This window comes from Cnephaeus nilssonii (assembly GCF_951640355.1).
Source record: "Cnephaeus nilssonii genome assembly, chromosome: 18".
In the NCBI taxonomy this organism is placed as follows: Eukaryota; Metazoa; Chordata; class Mammalia; order Chiroptera; family Vespertilionidae; genus Cnephaeus; species Cnephaeus nilssonii.
In genome coordinates, this window is record NC_137089.1 from 34,013,767 (window position 1) to 34,037,639 (window position 23,873).

The window sequence follows — 23,873 nt, forward strand, 5'->3', positions numbered from 1 at the left end:
GGTCTAGATTATCAGCCATCTTCAGGTCAGTAGTCACACCTTGCTTCTCTGGGTAAGCCTCACTATGTCTTTGCACTTGAAGGCTTGCCACCAAGAATATTGAAAGTTGAGTGAATGTATATCCAATAAAACCATGCAGTTTTCAGTTCAGCCATGGCTGCACATGCTCACTTTAGAATTAAAAATATCAGTTGTGCATTATTTTTGACATAAAAATGCAACTTCTAAACCAATTAGTATTGGTATCATTCCATTCAGAAATCATTCATTTTAAGACATGTGGCCATACAAATACAATGTTTTTAAAAATGAGGGGGAAGTATCAAATGCATTGGGAAAATATTTTAATGTGGAAATTGTGGACATATTTTCCAAATAAATGTTTGGTAATTATGATATTGAGAGTTAGATTCCATTTTTTTCATTTTTTATTTTTCTATAGAATTTATTGAGGTGACATTGGTTAGTGAAATTATATAGGTTTAAGGTGTACAGTTCTATAATACATCATCTGTATATTGTATTGTGTGCTTACCACCCCAAATCAAGTCTCCTTCCATCACCATTTATCCTCCCTTACATCCCTCCACCCCTTTCCCTTCTACATCCCTCCACCCCTTTCCCTCTGGTAATCACCATTGTCTGGTGTTCGTTTGTTTGTTTACTCCCTTCAGCTTTTCCTCCTAGCCCCCAACACATCTCTCCTCTGACAGCTGCCAGTCTGTTTTCTATATCTGTGAGTCTGTTTCTATTTTGTTTGTTAGCTTATTTTGTTCATTAGATTCCACATACAAGTGAAATCATATGGTACTTGTCATTTGCTGACTGGCTTATTTCACTTAGCATAATGATCTCTAGGCCCATCCATGCTGTTGCAAAAGGTAAGGTTCCTTCTTTTTATGGCTGAGTAATATTCCATTGTGTGACTATACCACAGCTTCTTTGATTTACTGATAGGCACTTGGGCTGCTTCTGAATCTTGGTTATTGTAAATAATACTGTTTCAGGTTTCTTTGGATATATTCCCAGAAGTGCAATCGCTGTATCATAAGGCAGTTCCATTGTTAATTTATTGAGGTAACTCCATACTGCTTTCCACAGTGCCTGCACCAATCTGCATTCCCACCAACAGTGCACAAGGGTTCCCTTTTCTCCACATCCTGGCCATCACTTGCCATTTGTTGATTTATTGATGGTAGCCATTCTGGCAGGTGTGAGGTAATATCTCATTGTGGTTTTAATCTGCATTTCTCTGACAATTAGTGATGTTGAGCATCTTTTCATTTTCTCTATTGACCATCTGTATGTCCTTTTAGAGAAGTATCCATTTATGTTCTTTACCCATTTTTTTAAATATATTTTTTATTGATTTTTTACAGAGAGGATGGGAGAGGGATAGAGAGTTAGAAACATTGATGAGAGAGAAACATCGATCAGCTGCCTCCTGCACACCCCCCACTGGGGATGTGCCAGCAACCAAGGTACATGTCCCTTACCGGAATCGAACCTGGGACCCTTCAGTCCACAGGCCGATGCTCTATCCACTGAGCCAAACCGGTTAGGGCTTTACCCATTTTTTTAATTGGATTTTTTGTTATTTGGTGTTAATTGTATAAGTTCTTTATAAACTTCGGATATTAACCCCTTATCAGATGTATTATTGGCGAATATGTTCTCCCACTCAGTGAGTTGTCTTTTCGTTTTGTTGAGGTTTCCTTTGCTGTGCAAAACTTTTTAGTTTGATGTAGTCCCATTTGTTTTGTTTCCCTTGCCTGAGGAGATATATCAGAAAAAAAGTATTGCTATGAGGAATAGTTGAGACTTTACTGGCTGTTTTCTTCTAGAATTTTTATGGTTTCGACTTAACATTTAAGACTTTTATCCATTTTGAGTGTATTATTGTGGATGGTGTTAGAAGGTGGTCTAGTTTCATTTCTTTGCATGTATCTGTACAATTTTCCCAACATCATTTATTGAATAGACTATCTTTGAACCATTGTATGTTTTTGCCCGCTTTATCAAATATTTAATTGACCATAAAGGCATAGAGGGACTGTGAGGAGGGGATAAAGATGCGTGGGTGGGGGAAACTTGGGGATATCTGTAATATTGTCAATAATTTTTTTTTGTGTGGATTTATTTCTGGGCTTTCTATTCTGTTCCATTGATCTATATGTCTGGCTTTTTGTTTTGTTTTTAATTTTTTTTTTAATTTCAGTGAGGAAGGGAAAGGGAAAGAGATAGAAATGTCAATGATGAGAGAGAATCATTGATAGGCTGCCTCCTGCACACCCCTTACTGTGATCGAGCCCGCAACCAAGGCATATGCCCTGCCTGGGAATCAAACTGTGACCTCCTGGTTCATAGGTTGACACTCAACCACTAGGCAACACCAGCCAGGCTATATATCTGTTTTTATGCTAGAACCATACTGTTTTTATTATTATGGCCTTATAGTATAGTTTGATATCAAGTAACATGATTCCTCCAAATTTGTTCTTCTTTCTCAAGATTACTGTGGCTATTTAGGGTCTTTTGTGGTTCCATATAAATTTTTGGAATATTTGTTTTAGTTCTGTGAAATAAGTCATTGGAATGTTGACAGAAATTGCATTGAATCTATAGGTTGCTTTGGATAGTATGTACATTTTAATTATGTTAATTATTTCTATCCATGAACACACTATATGCTTCCACTTATTTATATCTTCTTCAGTTTCTTTCTTCAATGTTGATAGTTTTCTGAGTACAGGTCTTTTACATCCTTAGTTAAATTTATTCCTAGGTATTTTTTTATGGTCTGCTCTTTATTAGAAGAAAAATATACATATAGATATAGTTGTACATTTTAATAGATGCTATAGTAATTTGCCTTATTTTACAACCATTAAGCAAGATCACTTATAATACTTAAATAACTATATTTTAAGGTTTTCTTTTGAATCATTTTTATGCAGTTATAAATGGGATTGTGTTCTGAGTTTCCCTTTCTGATGGTTCATTATTGGCATATAGAAATGCAACTGATTTCTGCATATTTATTTTGTATCCTGCTACTTTACTGAATTCATTTATCAGTTGTAGTATTTTTTTTTTTTTTGGTGAAAACTTTAGCGTTCTCTATATTCAGTATCATGTCATCTTCAAATAATGACAGTTTTACTTTTTCCTTTCCAATGTGGATACCTTTCATCTCTTCTTCTTGTCTGATCGCTGTGGCTAGGACTATCAGAACTATGTTGAATAAGAGTAGTGAAAGCCAATATCCCTGTCTTGTTCCTAATCTTAAGGAAAATGCTTTGAGTTTTTTGCCCATTAAGTATGATGTTGGCTGTGAGTTTGTCATATATGGCCTTTATTACATTATGGTATGTTCCCTCTCTTCCTACTTTGCTGAAAGTTTTTATTATAAATGGGTGCTAGATTTTATCCAATGCTTTTTCTGCATCTATTGATATGATCATGTGATTTTTATCTTTCATTTTGCTTATGTGGTGTATCACGTTTATTGATTTGTGGATACTGTACCAACCTTGCATCCCCAGAATAAATCCTACTTGATCATGATATATGATCTTTTTATTGTATGGCTGGATCCATATTGAGAGAGATAGAGGCATCAATGATAAGAGAGAATAATTGATCAGCTATCTCCCTTATAGGTAATGAACTGTCTCTTACTGCATTTAAGATTCTCTCTTTGTCTTTAAACTTCGCCATTTTAACTATGATGTGTCTTTGTGTGAGCCTCTTGGGTTTCATCTTGTTTGGGACTCTCTGTGCTTCCTGAGCTTTTCTTTCACCAGGTTAGGGAAGTTTTCAGTCATTATTTCTTCAAATAGGTTCTCCTTCCAGTGGTGCAGTCTCCTTGATCACCTGAGCTGGGTGCTCCAGGAATGTCCCTTGTGTGTGCTATGTGAGCCCTCCTGTTGTAATTGAGTCTTGACTTCTTTTGGTCCATTTATGTGCGAGGTCAACCCTCAAGCTGGCTGACTGTGAGGATCAACCTGTACAACAGTGTACGAGCTGCTGTGTAGATGCTGAACACACAAAGCAGGATTCACCTCCATGGCTTCTGGTGCCTGCCAAGATCTCCCTTTGGATACGCCACTGGTGAATAATTGCATCCGGCTCTGATGCTGTCTGAAGCGGGCCCCCGGGTGTGTTGGTTCTGGGGCCTCTTGTGAGGAAGTCTTGTGCAGACCACTATCAGATGCTTCCTGTGACTGACCCTAGGCAACCTGTTTGGAGCTACAAAGTGATCCGCAGTTTGTGACTGCCTCTGCTGGGCCTGAGTGTACATGGGAAGCCATTTAATAACAGAATAATTAAAAATAAAAACCACAGGGAATTATGCTGCACTGAATCAAATTGCCACCATTAATGATTGCCTTCATTTGCACCAATGTTTCATTCCTTTCATTCTGTAGCATCATGGCAATGAGCACCATTAGGATAATATATTCCACAGGAGCTCATTATTTCCAGGGCTTGGGGGAATAGGGGTATTGTTCCATGACAGAGCTACTAAATTTAATTGCCTCTACCTTGCATGCAGTACAAACATTCATTACCTTAATTTGTTAAAAATATATTACCTAAAATCACAGTTAACCAGGTCATACAGTTGCTTAATCTCATAATATCCACCATTTTGGTCATCTTTCACTAGTATTCTCTGAAGCAAGTTCCTATTTTCATTTTAACAATATGATTTCATAATTTGGCTTTTTAAGATCAAAACACCATTTCAGCAAGAGAAGCATTCCATATAGGCTTCTACATCTAATCTTACAAATTAGCATGATGAATTGTGTTATTTTTTGTTTTATCTTAATTTACTCATTATTCAATGTTTATTTTATAATGACTATAAAAATGGTATTTATAGCCATGGTGTGGTACAATATGAATACTTTTTCTTTCCTGAACAACTTTTTAAACTTATTTGGTGTCTCTCATTGTCTTTGGTTTGCTGACTTTTCCTTGTATTTACCATTACATTTTCCCAGACTCTTCTCAAATTGTCTAATTATCATTTCAAGATATTAGAAACAGTAATATTTAACAAAGTTTTATTTTATCATCAATTGATTAATTTGAAATTCATTCTCAATTTCATTCACTCAGAATTCCTTTCTCCAATCCTTTGATGTAACTCAATCTGGATGTGTTAACCTATATGCCCAGCTCCCATGAAGAGACCTCCCTTTGATAGCATGCTGAACATTCCCTTTGCTTCTCCTCTTTTCTGTCCTCTCTGTTCACTCTCATTTTCATGGAGCATGTCTTCATTAGCACATCTATAAGTATGTTGAGTAAATGTGCACAGAAGTAAATTTTTTAGAACTTTCATGTCTGAAATATCTAATTCAATTTTGCACTTGATCTATTATTTGTCTGGATATAAAATTCTAGAGAGGAAATTAGGTTTTCTTAATATTCTCTCCATATTCTTCAGCATCCAGTGTTTCTGGTGAGAAGACCAAAGCCATTTTATATCCCAACCTTTTTTATGTGGCTGGTCCTCTCACCCTGGAAGTTTGTAGCATCTTCTCTGTGTTCATAGGCTCCGAAATGTCTGGATGATTTTATTTGATACTGGCTCATTTTCATCCACTGTACTGGATACTGGGTGGACTATTTCAGTATGGAAACTCATGTTCCTACATTTGAGAAATGTTTCTTAAATGAATTTGTTGCTCATTTGCCTTTAAATTCCCCCCCCCCCCCTTCTCTATTTCAGGAAAACTGATATTTGGGTACCCATCTTACCTGGTTGGGTCTCTAATTTCCTTATCTTTTCTTTATTATATTTCATCTTTTAAAAAAATATATCCTGGGAGATTTCTTTAACTTTGTTATTATTTTTTATTGATTTTTGAGGGGGGGGGAGAGAGAGAGAGAGAGAGAGAGAGAGAGAGAGAGAGAGAGAGAGAGAGATGAGAAATGAGAGAGAAACATCAATTGGCTGCCTCCTGCTCACATCCCAACAAGGACTAAAACCGCAACCTTTGGTTTATGGGATGGCACTCCAACCAAATGAGCCACATTGGCCAGGGCTTTAACTTTATTTTTTAACATTTCTAAATGAGCTTTTTGTTTACATTATCATATTTTAATACCCCAAAAATTTTTTTCCTCCAAAGTTTCCTTTTTATGAAATCTTAATCTTACTTCATAGTCATAATATTTTCTTTTTATTTTCTATGGTTATGAAGGATAGTCTTTTCTCCTAGAGAAAAAAAGGAGTTATCTTTGCCATGTAGGTGTCTGTTTCTTCCAAGTATGTCATTTGTTTTTCCCTGATTGCTGTGGTTTCTATCCCCCACCTTAGTGGCTTGATTCAAATGTCCAATAATCCTTAGTTGCAGGCTCGTATTTAATAGGTGGGGAAGGGATTGCTCAAAGCTATGAGTCTTCATGCCTATCTTCTTCCTATTTGGGTGATAGATGTGGTTTGGCTCTGCAGGTGAGCAGCTTGCCCAGAAAGAGTCTTCTAGCTTCTGGCCTAGAAGGTAAAGCCTGGCTTCGCCTTGCACACTTACATACCATTCTTAAAACTCTTACTGATTTTTAATGAGGTTCAAGAAGGGAACTAAAATATATATGTTTGTTTACACAACCATCTTGACCAAAAATGTATTTCTGTATAGTCTTAGCAGCTAGAGTATACCATAGCTTGCAAAAGTAGGGATTAACTGTTGGAATATTGGATGTATGGATGATAATTGGAAAGAAGTTAAACAGCGATTAGCATTGCTACTCTTTTTTTAATGTTTTGTTTAGAAAAGGTCCTATTTTGAATTCAAAGTTAAAGAGTGACCATCTAAAGAACTTGTTCCTCGGCTCATTTGTTGCTGGAACAGTGATTTGGTCAAATGAAAGACTTGAAGAATCACCCATTTTTCATTGGCAACACCTGGCGTAATTCAGAACCATGAAATACCTTTTTATAGAAGTTAATAGTCCAGAAGGAACATCACATATTGATGTGAATGATGAATTTTTAAAAGTTACATAAATATTACATTATGGGCAAATACCCCCTCCTGTTTTTTACCATGCTTATTAAATAATATGATATTGTCTAGGGATTTTTCTTATACTGGTTTATTAATTAAATTATCATCCAGAGTTCCAGAGTTTTCATATTTCAAGGCACTGGGAGTTAACTCATGGGCTGGCTTGAGAGAGCTAAGAGCCCTTGAGGGCATTGTAGGACCAGCAGTGAATGAGTTCTGGGAACTGTGAGGTATTGTGTGCTGAACATTTAGCAGGCCCTCTCTTTCTGGAAAAATATGACTTACATTTTGGGAAAATGTTCTTAAATTATTTGTTGATAATTTTATCCCCTCCCTGTCTGTGTTCTCCATTTTTTTCATGGGATAATTTTATTCTCAAACATCGGGCATTCTGGACTAGTTTTCTCAGGTTCTTGCCTTTTCTCTCTTTTCTATTTCTTTGTCTACTTTTTAAAATATATTTTTGTTGATTTCAGAGAGGAAGGGAGAGGGAGAGAGAGATAGAAATATCAATGATGAGAATCATTGATCAGCTGCCTCCCACTTGCCCGTGCTGGGAATCAAAACTAAAACCCGGGCATGTGCCCTGACCAGGAATCTAACCATGTCCTTCTGGTTCATAGCTTGACACTCAAACACTGAGCCACACTAGCCGGGCTTTGTCTATTTTTTTAACCTACTTTTAGGAAGATTTCTTATAACTTTATCTTTCTATCTTTCTATTGATTTTTCATGTGTTTTATTATGTTTCTATTTTCAAATGATGTTGGATTGTTGTTATTTTTTAAATGTAAGTGCTTTGCATTAGTAGCATAATATTTTGGGTTCATGCATATTCCTAATAATTTGGATTTGTTGTTGTTGTTTTTTTAGTGTTTTTTTTTTCTCCCTGTATAATCTGTTTTCTTTAAGTTTATTTTATTTTTCTTGATTATCAGTTTGGGTCTTTATCTGTGAGCCTTTCCTCAAATTTTTCTCATCCTTGCCTTTCTGTGCATGATTATGAATGAGGGCTTTAAAACCTGACTGGCCCTGCTAAACTAATCATGGGGCTTCTCAACTCTGAACTACACCGTGAAATGACCCATTTGGACAGTTTGTTGAGGAATTCCAAGTGTCAATGTCTTGGATGTTTTGCTTTGGAATAGAATAAATTTCCCAGAGAAGAATCTTACAATTTCTCTCTAGAGGAAAAGGTTGTGAGAACCAGTATCCTGAGAATGACTTAGAGGCAGAGGTGGGGGTCTTTGCATTCATTATTTGAGATGCATCTGATCATGTATCCCATGTTGTCAGCATGGTGCATACCCCCTTGGGCAGCATTTGCCAGCTCTAGTTCCTGTTTTCCTATTCTAATGACTGTATCTCCAGACCTTTGGGGGAAGAGGGGCACGTAACAGTGAGATATCTAACTAGTTCTCAGATAGATTCTACCCAGGTTCTCAGCCTCATTTCAGAACTACCCTCTTCACCCACATTTCAGAAGTAACTAAATGCTTTTTTAAAAGATTATCTTTGTTGTTGAAAGTATTACAGATATTCCCTTTGTTTGTTTGTTTATTTCCCATTGACCCCCTTCACCCCGCACTCACCCCTCCCAGGCCTTCTCTATTGTCTGTGTCCATGGGCTATGCATATAAGTTCTCCGGTAATCACTCCCGACCCAACCCTGTCTTCCCTCTGAAATTCATCAGTCTGTTCCATGCTTCTATGTCTCTGGATCTATTTTGTTCATCAGTTTAATTTGTTCATTAGATTCCCCATATGAGTGAGATCATGTGATAGCTATCTTTCTCTGACTGGCTTACCATTTGAACAGCATGGATGGACCTGGAGAGTATTATGCTAAGTAACTAATGCTTTTTTATGATTCTGCAAATGTAACTTGTGTCTGCCTCTCTCTCCCTACCGACATCAGTTCCCTCTCATCCATTTACTCCCACCTTTCAAAATTGGGTGCCCTTTTCCTCCTCTGATGTTTTCCCCATCCTTGTGAATGTCTTTAAATTATGTCCCTTCACTATCCTATATAATAAAAGCCTAATATGCTCAGTGTGCAGTCATCTGGTCATCTGTTCAACCAATCAAAGTGTAATATGTTAATGATATGCTAAGGTCACTCAATCGCTCACTATGATGTGCACTAACCACCAGGGGCAGACAGTCGGCCAGTCGACCAGTAGCTATGATATGCACTGACCACCAGGGGGCAGATGCTCCGACCAGTAAGTTAGCTTGCTGCTGGAGTCTGGCCGATGGGGGACTGAGCGAGATGGGCTGGACATGCCCTGGAGCCCTCCTGTGGTCCCTCCCCAGCTGGCCAACCTCCCACGTCCCTCCCCAGCCCCAATCATGCACCGGTGGGGGTCCCTCAGCCTGGCCTGCGTCCTCTCACAATCCGGGCCTAAGCCATCAGTCAGATATCCCCTGAGAGCTCCCAAACAGCGAGAGGGCACAGGCCAGGCTGAGGGATTCCCCACCCCCCCGCAAGTGCATAAATTTCATGCACCGGGCCTCTAGTAGTTTTTATAATTGTGTTTTCAGTATCCTATCTTAATAAGAAACTATGTTGGTATAGTTTACATTTTGACTCTTCAGAGCATATAACAAGGCCTTGTACATAGTAAACACTAAACTGGTATCTGTAAAATTAAATATAAACACATCCAAAACACAGTACTACAGCATTTTCACATTTGATAAATTAATAAAACTAAGTATCTCTTTTCCCCTCTAAAAATGCAACATAAGTTAAAACACACACACACATACACACACACAAAACAAAACAAAACAAAAACAAAAAAACCTATATTGGAAAAAGTTAACAAAACTTTGAATGGGCACTTTATTTACTCTTGTGTTTTATCTATTTTAAAATATTTATTGAGAAGCCACAATGTCCCTAGTAATCACTGAGATTAATGTTTGCATTTTGTTACACAGCATGACTATTACAAATAGAAGATCATTTAATCAGTAAGAATGTCCTCTAAATTAGTTTTTATAGGTTAATATTTGTTAATTCCCAAATCAAATATTTACTGAAGTAAATATTTCAATGGTTCATGTGTCACTAAATACAACTTTGATATATAGAAGTTCTTATTCCATTACTAAATTTAGTAATGCAAATAAAGTTTTAGTTTATTGCTTCTGTATAAAGTGTCAGCTGATTTTGAGAGGGCTAGAAAACTAATAGTATATTTAGAATTTGTTTAGAATCAGGTTGTTTTTATTAATATATCTCTCAAGCAGAATTATACTTAAATCACTTGACTTTGAAAGATCAGGGTTTTAGTTTATCCAGATAGTACAATATTTCCTTAGGGGCATAGCAGCAGATATTTAATTTTCACACTTGGATATTTGATCTATACAAGTTTATGGATCAGCAAGCAATATAATTTGCCAGACATGTCTCCATTTTTCATTTTAGAAATAGACCAATTGCTTAGTGCACTAGTATGGCATTACTTGCGTAACAGTTTGCACAGACTGTAATTGGTTTTCCTTTACAAAAAGAAAAGTATGAAGTTTGTATTCAAACTGGTTTATTGAAGGAGTAAATCTTTACATAGAGGATGACAGTATTACTTTTTAATGCACTGTATATGATTTTTTTAAAGAAAATTATATATTAGGATAGCTTTCACTCAACATAGAAAGACTGTTTGTTTGTTTTTTTTCGTTACAGCCTTTAGTATTTATATTGCCTTTTACTTCATAGGTAAATAATTTTGATTTAAATAAAAAATAATTAGAAAGAATATACCATATATTTATTGATTATTTTCTATATGTCAGATATTCTGTTAAACATGGTATATGGGTTTTATTTAATTCTCATAACCCTATAATTTATTGCAATTTACATATTACAGATTTAAAAAAGGCCAAGACATAATAATAAAATATCCTATCTAATAAAAGAGTAATATGCAAATTGACCATCACTCCAAGACACAAGATGGCTGCCCCCATGTGATCAAAGATGGCTGCCCCCATGTGGACACAAGATGGCCGCCTCAAGATGGCCTGCACGGGAGGGAAGTTGTGGGCAGTTAGGGGTGACCAGGCCAACAGAGGAGGGTAGTTAGGGGTGACCAGGCCAACAGAGGAGGGTAGTTAGGGGTGACCAGGCCAGCAGAGGAGGGCAGTTGGGAGAGACCAGGTCAGCAGGGGAGGGCAGTTGGGGGGGACCAGGACTGCAAGGGAGGGCAGTTGAGTGGGGACCAGGCCTGCAGGGGAGGACAGTTTGGGGGGGGGCAGGCCTGCAGGGGAGGACAGTTAGTGGTGACCAGGCCAGCAGAGGAGGGCAGTTGGGGGAGACCAGGCCTGCAGGGGAGGACAATTGGGGGGCGACCAAGCCTGCAGAGGAAGACAGTTGGGGGGGGACCCAAACCTGCAGGAGAGGGCAGTTGGGGGTGACAAGGCTGGCAGGGGAGGGCAGTTAGTGGCGACCAGACTGTCAGGGGAGGGCAGTTAGGGGTGACCAGGATGGCAGGGGAGTGCAGTTAAGGGCAATCGAGCCAGCCGGGAAGCAGTTAGGGGGTGATCAGGCTGGCAGACAGAAGTGGTTAGGGGCAATCAGGCCGAGGCGGGCGAGCGGTTGAGAGCCAACAGTCCTAGATTGTGAAAGGGATGTCCCAGATTGGAGAGGGTGCAGGCTGGGCTGAGGGACATCCCACCGCCCTCCTGTGCATGAATTTCGTGCACTGGGCCTCTAGTAATAAAATTGATAATAAAAATAATAAGATAATCACTAATATTCAGTAAATATTAGTGAATACAGACTATACCTGGGGCACTGTTTCAAGCGCTCTGTGTGTGTTATATCATCTGGCTCACCACACGTATGAAGTGGATGCAATTGTCATTCCTGTTTTACAAATGAAAAAGTACCTGACCCAAAATCATGAGGCCAAAACTCAAAGCAAGTAGCTGTACCCATAGTTGGTGCTAAAATATGACTCCAGGCTCACTTGGGGAACTTTATGATGCAAGGAAAAGAAACGTTGACTCACAGTGCTGTAGACATTAAGGGCATTTAGCATCTCACATCCCAAAGCTTCCAAGTAAAGCAGGTTTCAAGGTTGGTTGATGCGGTGATGTCATCAAGGACCCAGATTATCACCGTGCCTCTATTTTGCCACGTCAGTCTGGCTTCCAAAATCAAATCTGCTCCTACTGGCTATCTATTAAAGCAAGTTATTTAAACGCACTGAGCACAAGTATTTCAATGTAACTGAGAATGACAACCTTCCAGTGTGGATTCAGGACTGGAGGCAGGAAGGTGGCAACTTCATATATAGGTACCCTCTCCTTCCTCTACAAGGTCAGGAGAATGACATCCTCTACTCCAGGGTTGGTTTGGAGGATAAAGTCAATTAAAATACATAGAGTGTAAGAATCATGGAAGGCATATTGTAAGAGCTGCATATGTGTTAGATTATTGTTGTTGTTTTTCTTGTTATGCTTTTGTGACAATGACCAGAAAAAGAAATTATGGTGCCTTCTTAAATATGAACATGGTCAGTCCATGAAGCAGATTTTCTCACACCCCCGCTTGATGGGAGTTGGGTTTCAGGCCCTTTCCTGAAACAATCACCGGGTAGTGTAACGGGTGGACCTTTAGACCAATGGTCAGGACATCTGGAGCTAAGGACAGAGCCACCTTTCCTGAGGCACAGGGCCATGCAAGTGTTAACCAAGGGGTGAGGTCCTCATCTCCCCTGGTTGCTAATGGGAGAGGAATTCTTGTGATATCCCGACAAAAAGAATTTTCTGAGCCTCACAAGGGAGGAAGAGTGATCTTTATTTCCATGGGATCACATCCCTGAGTTTCCAAAGGCCCATTTCCCTTTGCCCAGTCATCTAAGACGTGTAGCTGAGGTCAGTATAGCTAAAATCAGAGGCAGTATCCAGAGTTTTCTTTCCTTGTTGGAGCCAGGGCCAGTACAGCATCAGGCTAGTTTAGCTTGTGTTTCCTGCTACAGTTCATCAGTCCATTGCATGTGGGGTCTGCAGGTTCACATGGCTGTGGAGGAAGCACGGGCAACTGCAAGGAAGCCAAGAATGAGCCACGAGCATAGGAGCAACAAGAGAGAGAACTCCTTTATTTAGGACACTATGTATTCCCACATCTTCACATGCTTGCAGTGGCCACACCCATTATGGACAATGATCTTTGTTCCCAGTTGTGACTGACAGACAAGTACCTTCCCTGTGTTACCCAACCTTACTGGGCATGCGTCTATCTTCCCTTTTGTCCAGTCCCTTCCCCAAATGTTTTGCAGGGAATAGGCCAGTGGTTCCCTGGGGGAGTGCAAAGTTGCAGCTTCCTGGTGAAGCTGCCCAAATGACATGCCTATAATGTCTGGCTTTCCCCTTTGCCCCTTTTTCTATTATTACTAACTAGCTAATTACAATGGTATCACAAGGATGGGGATAATTGAACAGGCCTTAACAGCGATTCTCAGCTACCATGATCATGATGCAGAAGCTGTTAGCATTGTTGCACCCAAAGAACGTGACAGAAGCCAAAATGGAAAAGGCAAGGAGCAAAGCATCCTTAGTTTGCCTCTTTCCTTTTCCATCTAACTGCTCATTGGTTGAAACACTCACTCCTAGTCCAAAAATCAGGACTAGGTCACCAGGGCCATTGTGACTGACTGGGAGTCAGTACTTGTTCTCCCTCAGGGTCCTGGAAGCTGCACAGTGACCTTCCCAATAAGAAGAGACTCCCTCCCACAGCCCTTTTGGTCAATAATACACAAGACATAGTGATTCCCTGCCAGGCACTTCAAACAAATGAGAATGACAATACAAATCAACCTGACTTTAGAGAATGGTTTTAAGAGTCAAATATGATAGCATGTGAAAATACTCTGTAAATCTGAAAGACACAGCAATAAAGGATGGGGGTTAACTTACCCCTATAGGACTTCTGATCCATCTGCTAGGGTGATAGATTAGTCCCTTCCTGATCATGGATTAATGGCAGATGTACAGCATTAGAAGCTCTGTGGCTCATTAACCCATGGCACTAGAATCTTAGTTATAAAAGTGAGCAACTTTATAGAACACATATTAGCGAGAACATTAACAAAATGATCAGGATTTAATGTTTCCTAATGGTCCATTATATATTTTTGGTTCTTGAAGTAGATTTTAAAAAAATACGTGATTCTGTGGCATGGAGATTAATATCGTTCTAAAGAACTGGCATCAGAAGACTAGTAGACACCTGGGGATTTGCTTCCTTTGGCCTGGAAACTGGAATTCTCTGGGGAAAAAAACAACAACATAGAGAATAGCAGCTGTTAGGAATCCTTTCTCTAAAAGCACAACCAAAATGTACCTAGAAATTAACACCTGCTACTGAGGCTATGTCTGATATACAAAATTAGCAAGGACATTATGCCCACAGTTAAATTATCATTATTTCAATTCTATTTTTAAAATTTCTGTAGTGCCCAGCCAGCATGGCTCAGTGGTTGAGCATCAACCTATGAACCAGGAGGTTGCAATTTGATTCCTGGTCAGAGCACATGCCCAGATTGTGGGCTCAATCCCCAGTGTGGGGCATGCAGGAGGCAGCCGATCAATGATTCTCTCTCATCATTTATGTTTCTCTCTCTCTCTCTCTCTCTCTCTCTCTCTCTCTCTCTCTCTCTCTCTCTCCCTTCATCTCTGAAATCAGTACAAAAATATATATATTTTTAAATTGCTATAGCTAAAGGTCATTTGATCAAGAGGAAGCACTAAATTTTACTACAAATGGTGGTTTGACTATAGCTGAAAATAGTTTTATACCCAGAATGTGAAAGTTGAAGACACCCCAGTGCAATCATCCTGTAACTTGTATTATTAAATGTTCACACTTATCTATAGAAATAATTTCATTTTCTAGTGAAGTTAGTTTGTTTTGTTTTAGATATACTTTACTGTCATTTTCCTAGAGCATTAGAATATCCTAGAACACATTAAGCTTCTCAAATTTGGAAACTGATTTTTTTTTTTTTTTGTATCTGCATATGCTTTACTCTTTGCTTCAGCAGTTAATGGTTTGTGCCTATTAAGACTGACATTGTTTCTTAAGGTATATAAATGTCTGTTCACTCTGTTATACATCTGAAACTAATATAATATTGTGTCAACTATAATTTGAAAATAACTTTAAAAGATTGACATTGTAATGAAAGTCTCTTAATAAAAACAAAGTTGTGTGTTTTATATTTGTTATGTGCTTTATTGTAATTCCAGTTGTATCTTTATAATACCAAATAATGAATAATCATCATCCAGCTAATTTTGTCAAGTGCTAATTTTAAATTCTAAATTGACCAAGTTAATTTTAAGTGTCCAATATTTGTATATATAGGTTGAGATTCTTATTAAAGAATAAAGAGTTTTATTAATTTGTGATAAGCATACGTTTATGTATAAGTATAATAAATAGGCTTTATAAGTAGAATTTCAAATTTTTTAAATTTACTAGACAAATAATAATTTACTCCTCTCCTCCCCACCCCTAATTTTTATGTGATGGTGAATCAGATGGCAAAAATTCTAGGTAGAAGAATAAGTGTTATGACTTTTTCAGAACATGACTATCTTCTGATTATCTCTAAGGCTACTTAACCTGCAATCATGGATTTTCTGGGTCAGTATGGGCCTAATACTTTTAAAACAATCTCAGCCAAAAAGGCTATGGCAAATAGAAGGACCATTCATTGTGATATTCTTTGTGGAGTTGTAAAGCTGTACGTATCTTAAAACTAAGCAATTCCTTAGTATTTTAATTCTGAGATCACACCTACGGGACTCCAGGTTAATTGACTAAACTCTGAAAAATGCAGTCAAGCCAATTATTCATTGAAAAGACATTTTAATAGGTCTTGTTTAATTCATGTAGCACTTTCCTTAATGAATTAAACCGATTCATCTGTACAAACACAGTGTTGTTTACATGAATATTGTTCTTTTAACATGTGATTGACAATATTCAATTGTGGTCAAAACCATTTTTCAGAGTAGCTTAGCATAGTACAATGGGAGACAGTCAACTTTTTATTTCAATGCCAATTCTCTTTCTCATTAGCTGTCATTTAAAGCAAATTTATCATGTTAGTTTGTTTTCTTCCTTCCACATCCTAAGATAAATGTTTTCTCTACTTCTTTTATAATCTATGTTACATTTAATTCTTTAATACATATGGAACTGAACATTTGATTTTTAAATGGGCATACTATTTACGTTATATTTAAAAACCAATGGCCCTGCATCTCACCGCCCACCCCTGCGTCCCACTGCCCAGGACCTGCCAGCTGGGAGCCCGAGTTCCTGTGCCCATTTGGACTTTTACAGTCAGAGATGGCAGCAAAGACAACATCATCGGAAACTACTACGCCGTGGTCTTGTCATCCAGTATATGCAAGATACTGGCAACATTATTATCAAGCAATGGCTTGGATGAGAAGCCACCAGAATGCCTATCGGAAGGCCGTGGAGTCTTATTTCAGTTCCCCCTGGTACTTCACTCCAGGAGGTCTTCCCCAGGGCTTTTATACTAACAAAGGTAGAGCCCCTCAGTCCTTCTGTGACCATCACTTGTCCTCCCAGGACTCCCACTGCGGTTATTCACATTCTCCAAGGTCTGGGCAGCGTCCTCCTGAAAGCACGAGCGAAGACCAATCTTGGACCACAGAAGAGGAGGCGGAGACCGACTCAGGTGATGAGGTGGAGTATGACCTGAGCAACATGGAGATCACCGAGGAGCTCCGCCAGTGCTTTGCAGAGACAGAGAGGCACAGGGAGGAGATGCTGAGCTTTAAAAACCACTTTGACCAAAAGCGGCCCAAGTACTGGCCAGTCATTCCGCTGAAGTTCTGAGTCCTGAGCCCTGGGCCTTGAGCCCCCAGCCATCACCCCTTTCCACTTGGATTTGCTCCTTCATCTGCTTCTGTGCATTTTTCTCAGGGAAAGGGGACTTTGTCCTGAGCAATCAGCATGTTCACCAAAGTGCCAGTGGGCCTGTCATGTGTGTGTGGGGTGGGGCACGAGGGCAGGAGACGGGTGTGGGGGGGCTGGAAGGGGGAAAGATAATCTTATATAATAAAGAGCTAATATGCTAAAAAAATAATAAAAATAAAAAACAATGATTCATTTGCTGAACATTAATTAATACCCACCATACCTTTGGCTCTGTGCTAGGCACCATGTATGCAAAATGAATCCATGCCAGCTCTTGAGAAACATAAAACCATTGGCAAGACTGGCTGTAGAAAGATGAATTGCACCACAGTATGGAAAGGGCCAAAAAGCAAGAGGAGACACATAGCTATGCCTCCATTGATGAAGTTTCTGCTTCTTGGTGCAGCCAGGATGCTGAGTTCATGGGGTACTCTGGTCACAAAGCTGGACTCACATTAGCATAAAAAAAGCAGGTGTACTACTGACTATGGATTCAGTCTGTCTATGTCTGGACAAAGACAGTAGACAAATACCACTGGGTAAGCACTGCTGCTGTCACTCCAAGGTCAACAGTCCAGAAAGATCAGAATATAATGAGTGATACCCAGGTAAATATCAGGTGTAGAATGGTTCTTGGAATTGTTGCAATGCTATGATTAACCTGCGTGTGATGTGGAAATTTAGTTCAGAGAAGACTTCTTTGGAATCTTTCTCTCCTTCCTCTTTTCTATGAGCTCCCACACTCCCCTCTACCTCATTCTGCTTATGCGCCTTGTGGGACAGGAAGCATGTGTAGAAGAGAGTGGAGTGGGGAACATGGGTGAGGAGGAAGGACACAGAGAGTCTGCTGTCACTTCATTAAACATCTAAAAACCATCCCAAGCAAATGGCCTACTAAGAATGGATCCGTTATTGGTGCTAAGGTTCTCTAATTCTGTTCATTGTCGACTCCTTTCATGGACATGGATGGAGTCTGGTGAGATTCTCTTGGAAACTAGTCTTTGAGATAGTAATTCACAATGAGAAGCTATGAAAATTTCTGGGATGAACTAGTCCTGTGAATTATTGTCCTACAATTAGCTGGAATCTTGTTTGTTTTTTTAGGTGTTTTTTTTTTTAATTTATCTTTATTGTTGAAAGTATTGCATATGTCACCTCTCCCCCTCCCCCACCGCCTCCATTGACCCCTTCTATCCCGTACTGGTTCCTCCTCTCCTGCCCCAGGCCTTCACCACACTATATTGTCTGTTTCCATGGTTTATGCATATATACATATAAATTCTTTGGTTAATATATTCCCATCCACCCACCCACCCCCGCCTTCCCTCTGAGATTTAACAGCCTGTTCCATTCTTCTATGTCTCTGGGTCTATTTTGTTCATCAGTTTATTTTGTTCTTTAGATTCCACATATGAATAAGATCACTGTTTTTTACTCTGAGCATCTGACTTTGTTCTCAGTAAAATCTGCACAAATAATCCACTTGTCTTACACGTTGACTGACAGGTAAGTTTTGAACATTACCAACATAGTGCAGTAGGTTGGTTGATACTCTCTCTAATCCTTTGCATACATTATATCAGATGCAAGAACTGACCTACCCAAAAATCACCACAATTCACACAAACCAAAGGCATTGTTTTATGTGTAATTATGACCAAATTGAGTATTTATCAGACTAAGAAGCTGTAATTTACATACCCCAAGGTACAACTTTTTTTTCCAATACTGAGAATCATTATATAAATGGCCCAGCATGTTTTCTGTAACAATCCCTGCTATTTTATGATGAGCCGATAGCCCTACCATATTTATGCATTTACATTAAATTATAGGAACATCTTTATTTCTAAATGTTCATAAATAAATATACAATATATACTGTGTATGATACAGTCTGTTACCAGCTACCTGAATTTGAGAGCAGTATTCATGGTCACGAGAAAAATAAACGACCGAAGAATACCATGAATTATCACATAGCTATAAAAATTCTGAATGGAATTATTACTTGTAATTCCAATTCTGTCTTTCGTTAATGGTGTGTAATTTAATGGATCTAACCTTTGGATTGCAAGTTTACTGAATGTCCTCATAAAATTCTTTGTCCTCCTGGGTCCAGGCAGTCAATCTCTATCTGACAGTGGTGGCCTTCATTTCACAGCACAGTTATGCAACACCAATCCATCCTTACCTGAAATGCATCACTATGTATTATGCATCTATCTTACCCCTTCTCTTCTTCATGGGTCTTTAATGAGCATCTTGTAACAGCAATACTGGTCTCAGATATAATGAGATCATGGGGAAGGGATGACCCGGAATATTTTTGCCCTTATAGAATTTATGTCACTCATATTCCCCAATTCCAGTGTCTTTTTGCATGGCCTCATCTGTCCTGGAGTAATATATTCCTTCTAGAGTCACATCTAGAAACTATAAATTTAAGTATATAACTTAAAAAAAAAAAGGCAGATGATCTAGATAGCATAATCATTTGCTGAAGAATGCCTCGAGTTTTAAAATGTAGGCCCTGGCTGGGTTAGCTCAGTTGGTTAGAGCATCGTCCAGAAACACCAAGGTTGCAGGTTGGATCTCTAGTCAGGCCACATACAAGAATCAACCAATGAATACATGAATAAGTGGAACAAAAAAAATCAATATTTCTCTCTCTCTCTCTCTCTCTCTCTCTCTCTCTCTCTCTCTCTCTCTCTAAAAATCAATAAATAAAAATATAAGGGAACTGCCTGGACTTCTAAATTGAAATTTAAATCTTATATAATTTGCCTAAAGTATGACAGTACTGCTACTTGGCACATGGCCTAAAATTAGAGAATGTTAAACAGGCAAATGGAAATTAAAGTCCTTGAGGATATGGAGAGAATGCCAGTGCCAGGTCCACTATTTCAATTCTCATTTGATTAAAGGTTAAAGAAAATCAGCCAATAGCCTACTACTCAAATTGAGATTTTTTTTTTCTTAACAGTGAGACTGTGATTAGAATATGAGGCAAACTGGGTGTTTTCAGGCTGACTTACCAGGCTCTGGTGTGACTGCTGCCTTTGAGGGCTATGGGTTCTTCTTCCTCAGCAAATGGGACCCTTAGAAACATAGCCCTTCACTAAAAAAAAATAGATCTTTTTAAGGAATGATAGTTTTGACTGTAAAAAGCAAAAAAGTCATCTTCTGTTTGATCTATTTCTTGAAACTCTGCAAACTGTTTTAAAGTTCTAGACTTCCTCAAAAACTGTGTATTTCATTCCAAGACTCAGAGAAATAGTTGGACCCATGATTGGTGAGATGTGCTGTCATATTCTGGTTACTGACTGAACCACCTCCATTTCACCTGCCCTGGGCCCCTAGACCAGGCTTTTTAGTGTGCACAGAACTCCTGATGAGTCTCAAATAACAAATAAGATGCCACCAGACCTCATCATTGGTTGACAAGATGCTCAAAGCATCACTCTTATTACAAAACTATATCAGACCTTATGAGTCACTTTCTACAAAAATGGCTCTGTATTACAGTTCTAAATGCCTTTGTTCTTCATTCACCAATATATTTTAATTTATATAGACTATATCTTTTAGTTATAAAGTGCTAATTAAGAAATTATAAACATTTTTGTTCTGTGATGAATAGAGAATAATGACTATAAACAGCCTTCCTATTAAAGGGATGAGCAAGGAGAAATTATGCATTCATTTTTAGAGACGATTTGAGGACCTAATAAGATATTAAAATTTGTAATGATCTATATGTATAGTGAGACTATTATATTCATAAAGAGGAAAACCTGTACTGTTTGAAGGCTCCTTGTGTTTAGACAAAGGGGAAATGGGGCAGAGCATAGACAAGCACTTGAGACTTCATCCTGTTGTCACTCAGACACTACAATAGATGTAGCCACAATAAACTACTCAACATCCCTTGAAGATTCCACTAGGCAACACCACAGGAATAATCACAGTTCGTGGTGGGAGGATTGTTTGGTGGCTAGAGGCCGACCTTCCATCTTGTATAATAGCATGTGTATTCATCTAGGAGCTTATGGAAAGTATAGTTAAATGTGTTTTTGGACAAGTTGGATGTTTTAAGACCAACCACTATCTGCAAAGAGAACAACCAGAAATTGACCAAAGATCCATGAAAAGAAATGGGATCCTTATGATCTGCCCATTGAAAGGGATTCTTTGTTTGGAAAACTTCAAATTCTACTTTAAATGAGGAAGAGCTCAAAGTGGTCTTATTTCACTTAGAGAAATTAAAATTATTGGGATTGATCATTCCTAGTAAGAATGAAATAATTCACTTTCTAATATGAATTAATAGCTTGGAAGCACCCTGATCTTCACACTATGAAAGATAACCCCATGATTCAGCCAAGGGGGTTAAAAAATAGAAAATGACCCTCATTATCATTCTCCCTCCCCCCAAAAAATAATTAAATAGTAATCAAATAAGTCTGTTCATTGTTAGGTAATTCCTTTGTGGTCATTGGACTTCACACACTTGTGAAATACCTGGCTAGTGATAATTTAATCTTGTTTAGAAGAAGGGCATAGAGCTAATGTTTGCAAAAGGCATCTCCAAATTTGGTACAATTGCTTATAGTCATATAAAGGGACCTATGGAGACAGGAAAAGAGACAGTATTCTCAAAGTGAATATAGATAGCTACTATGGGTAGATGTGGGCTTTTATTTTCAGTTGAGCTCCTCCCCACGGCAAAGTGAATATCACCCCCACACACATATACAGGCCAAAATTTGTATGGAACCCAAAAGACTCTAATGAGTAGTCAAGCAATGAGAATGGGCTAACACCCCCCTCTCCCCCACTGCTATGATGAAAATCCACCAGAGAGTTGTACTTGAGTCATTGTCTCTAACACTGCCTCCTGAAAGCCAGCCAAGATCTGCAACTTGAGATTAATGGTGATAGATGAGAACCTACCGGAGAGGTTTTCACCACATCCAAGTCTGCAGTTAATCAGACCTTTTTCTTAATCGCTTCCTTTACTTTAGCAAAGGAAGCGATTAAGAAAAACAGTCTTCTTTTACAGAGTTTTAAACCACACCAGCGGCCGCATCCACAGGTCAAAAAGACCAACATTGATTGCTCTATTAATCCAAGTACCTTTCAAAAAGGGAACAGTTAAAAGGATTACATGGTTCTTCCTAGCACATTAAAACCAACTTTTTTTTTTTTTTTGTCAAGGAATTTTTTCCTACCAAAATTGGAGAGAGAGAAAAAAAATCAAGGTAATTCCTTTCAGCAAATAAACAAAAAAAACAAAACAAAACAAAACTGATTGAATAGGAAAATTTCTGTTGTGCAAATGAAGTAAAATGTGTGCTTACATACATATGCATGCATGAATTATGAATACACCAAACTATAAATATAACCCATTAGTGCCAGCATGGAGCAGAAAAGTAGCACAGTTTTATGGTCTCAACATCTTCATTAGCATAAAAGGCATAACATTGTAATTAAATAATTATTGATTAACACAAAGACAGAGAAGCCAGATGTGTTGAATTGGCTTAGTAATTAACTAAGTAAACTACAGGTGTTTAAAATTCATAGAGTACAAATGAAATGTATACTTATTTTTTAATCATCTGTAGGCAAATCTTAGTGTATTCAGGTGCAGCAATTATGTACCATAAATGTCAATATCTGTGAATGTACATTATACTTTCACAAATATTTCTGGCATCACTGGCATGAAATAGTTTCAGTGCTCCAATGCTTGGCGTTTAGAAGGCTGTTGTTCCAGGGACATTGCTGATTCTGCTCTTTGGACCTGATGATTCACGAGCCATGCCTTCAGTATAAATGAAGGCATGGCTAGTGAATGGACAACTAAAGGTAAACACAGATAAGAGAAGGCGAGCTTGGCATGTACAAGAAAAACAAAAATTTTCCCTGCAAATTGAAGGGTTTTTGTTAGCTTTTACTGTGCTTTCCCCACCCACATTTAAGGTGGCCCTTCAGTAAAAGTGGGCTTCATTGTCCTGGCCAGGTGGCTCAGTTGTATCTCTCTCTCTCTCTCTTTCTCTCTTTCTCTCTCTCTCTCTCTCTCTCTCTCTCTCTCTCTCTCTCTCTCTCTCTCTCTCTCTTCCTCTAAAAATCAATAAAAACACATCCTTGAGTGAGGATTTTTAAAAAGTGGGCTCTATTCACATCATTTCCTCTAATGGGATTAATCATTTCTTTAGAGCCATTATTAGGAACCGGGGTGTTTTTGTTTGGTTCCTTCCAACAGCAATCAAATGGCTCAGAAAAGCTGTAACTATTGGCTACTGATGGCTCGTGGCTTCAGAGAATTGTCATCAGCCAATGAGACTCTTTCTGCTCAGTCCCTGAGTCATCCTTAATTGATCTCTTCCTCTCATCTCCACATGCTATTCTGCCTCCAAAAGATATCTCACCTCTCTGTTCTGCCCCTCTCCACTGCTATCACCTTCCTCCTAGTCACCATTCCTGCTATAGTAACCACCTAACTGGCTTCCACTTTTAATCCATTTTCACTACAGTTATTAAAATTATCTTTTAAAAAATGCACAAGTGATATCAATATTTGATTTCCCAACTGGACTTTGAGTAAAATCCAGACTCTTTAGCATTTCTTGTTTCCTATTGCTTTAACCTCATCTTCTATGACTCTTACCCTCCTCTCACCTTCACTCCAGCTACATAGATCTTCAATTGGTCCCTGGAATATTTATTTTTATTTTTTTAATATATTTTTATTGATTTCAGTGAGAAAGGGAGAGGAAGAGGGAGATAGAAACATCAATGATGAGAGAGAATCATTGATCGGCTGACTCCTGCACGTCCCACACTGGGGATCAAGCCCG

General features: G+C 38.5%; 2 protein-coding genes across 2 annotated transcripts in view; both read left to right on the forward strand.

The window, feature by feature from the left end:
- NKAIN3 (sodium/potassium transporting ATPase interacting 3) overlaps positions 1-23,873 on the forward strand; it is a gene marked incomplete at its 5' end in the record, with an annotated part of 430,497 nt that overhangs the window by 311,064 nt on the left and 95,560 nt on the right. The window lies entirely within an intron of this gene.
- LOC307114280 (gem-associated protein 8-like) lies at positions 16,335-16,923 on the forward strand (the record flags this gene model as incomplete). Its single annotated transcript, XM_079796583.1, has 1 exon — positions 16,335-16,923. Exon 1 carries the CDS (start codon positions 16,405-16,407, stop codon positions 16,921-16,923), a length of 519 nt encoding a protein of 172 aa, XP_079652709.1. The 5' UTR covers positions 16,335-16,404.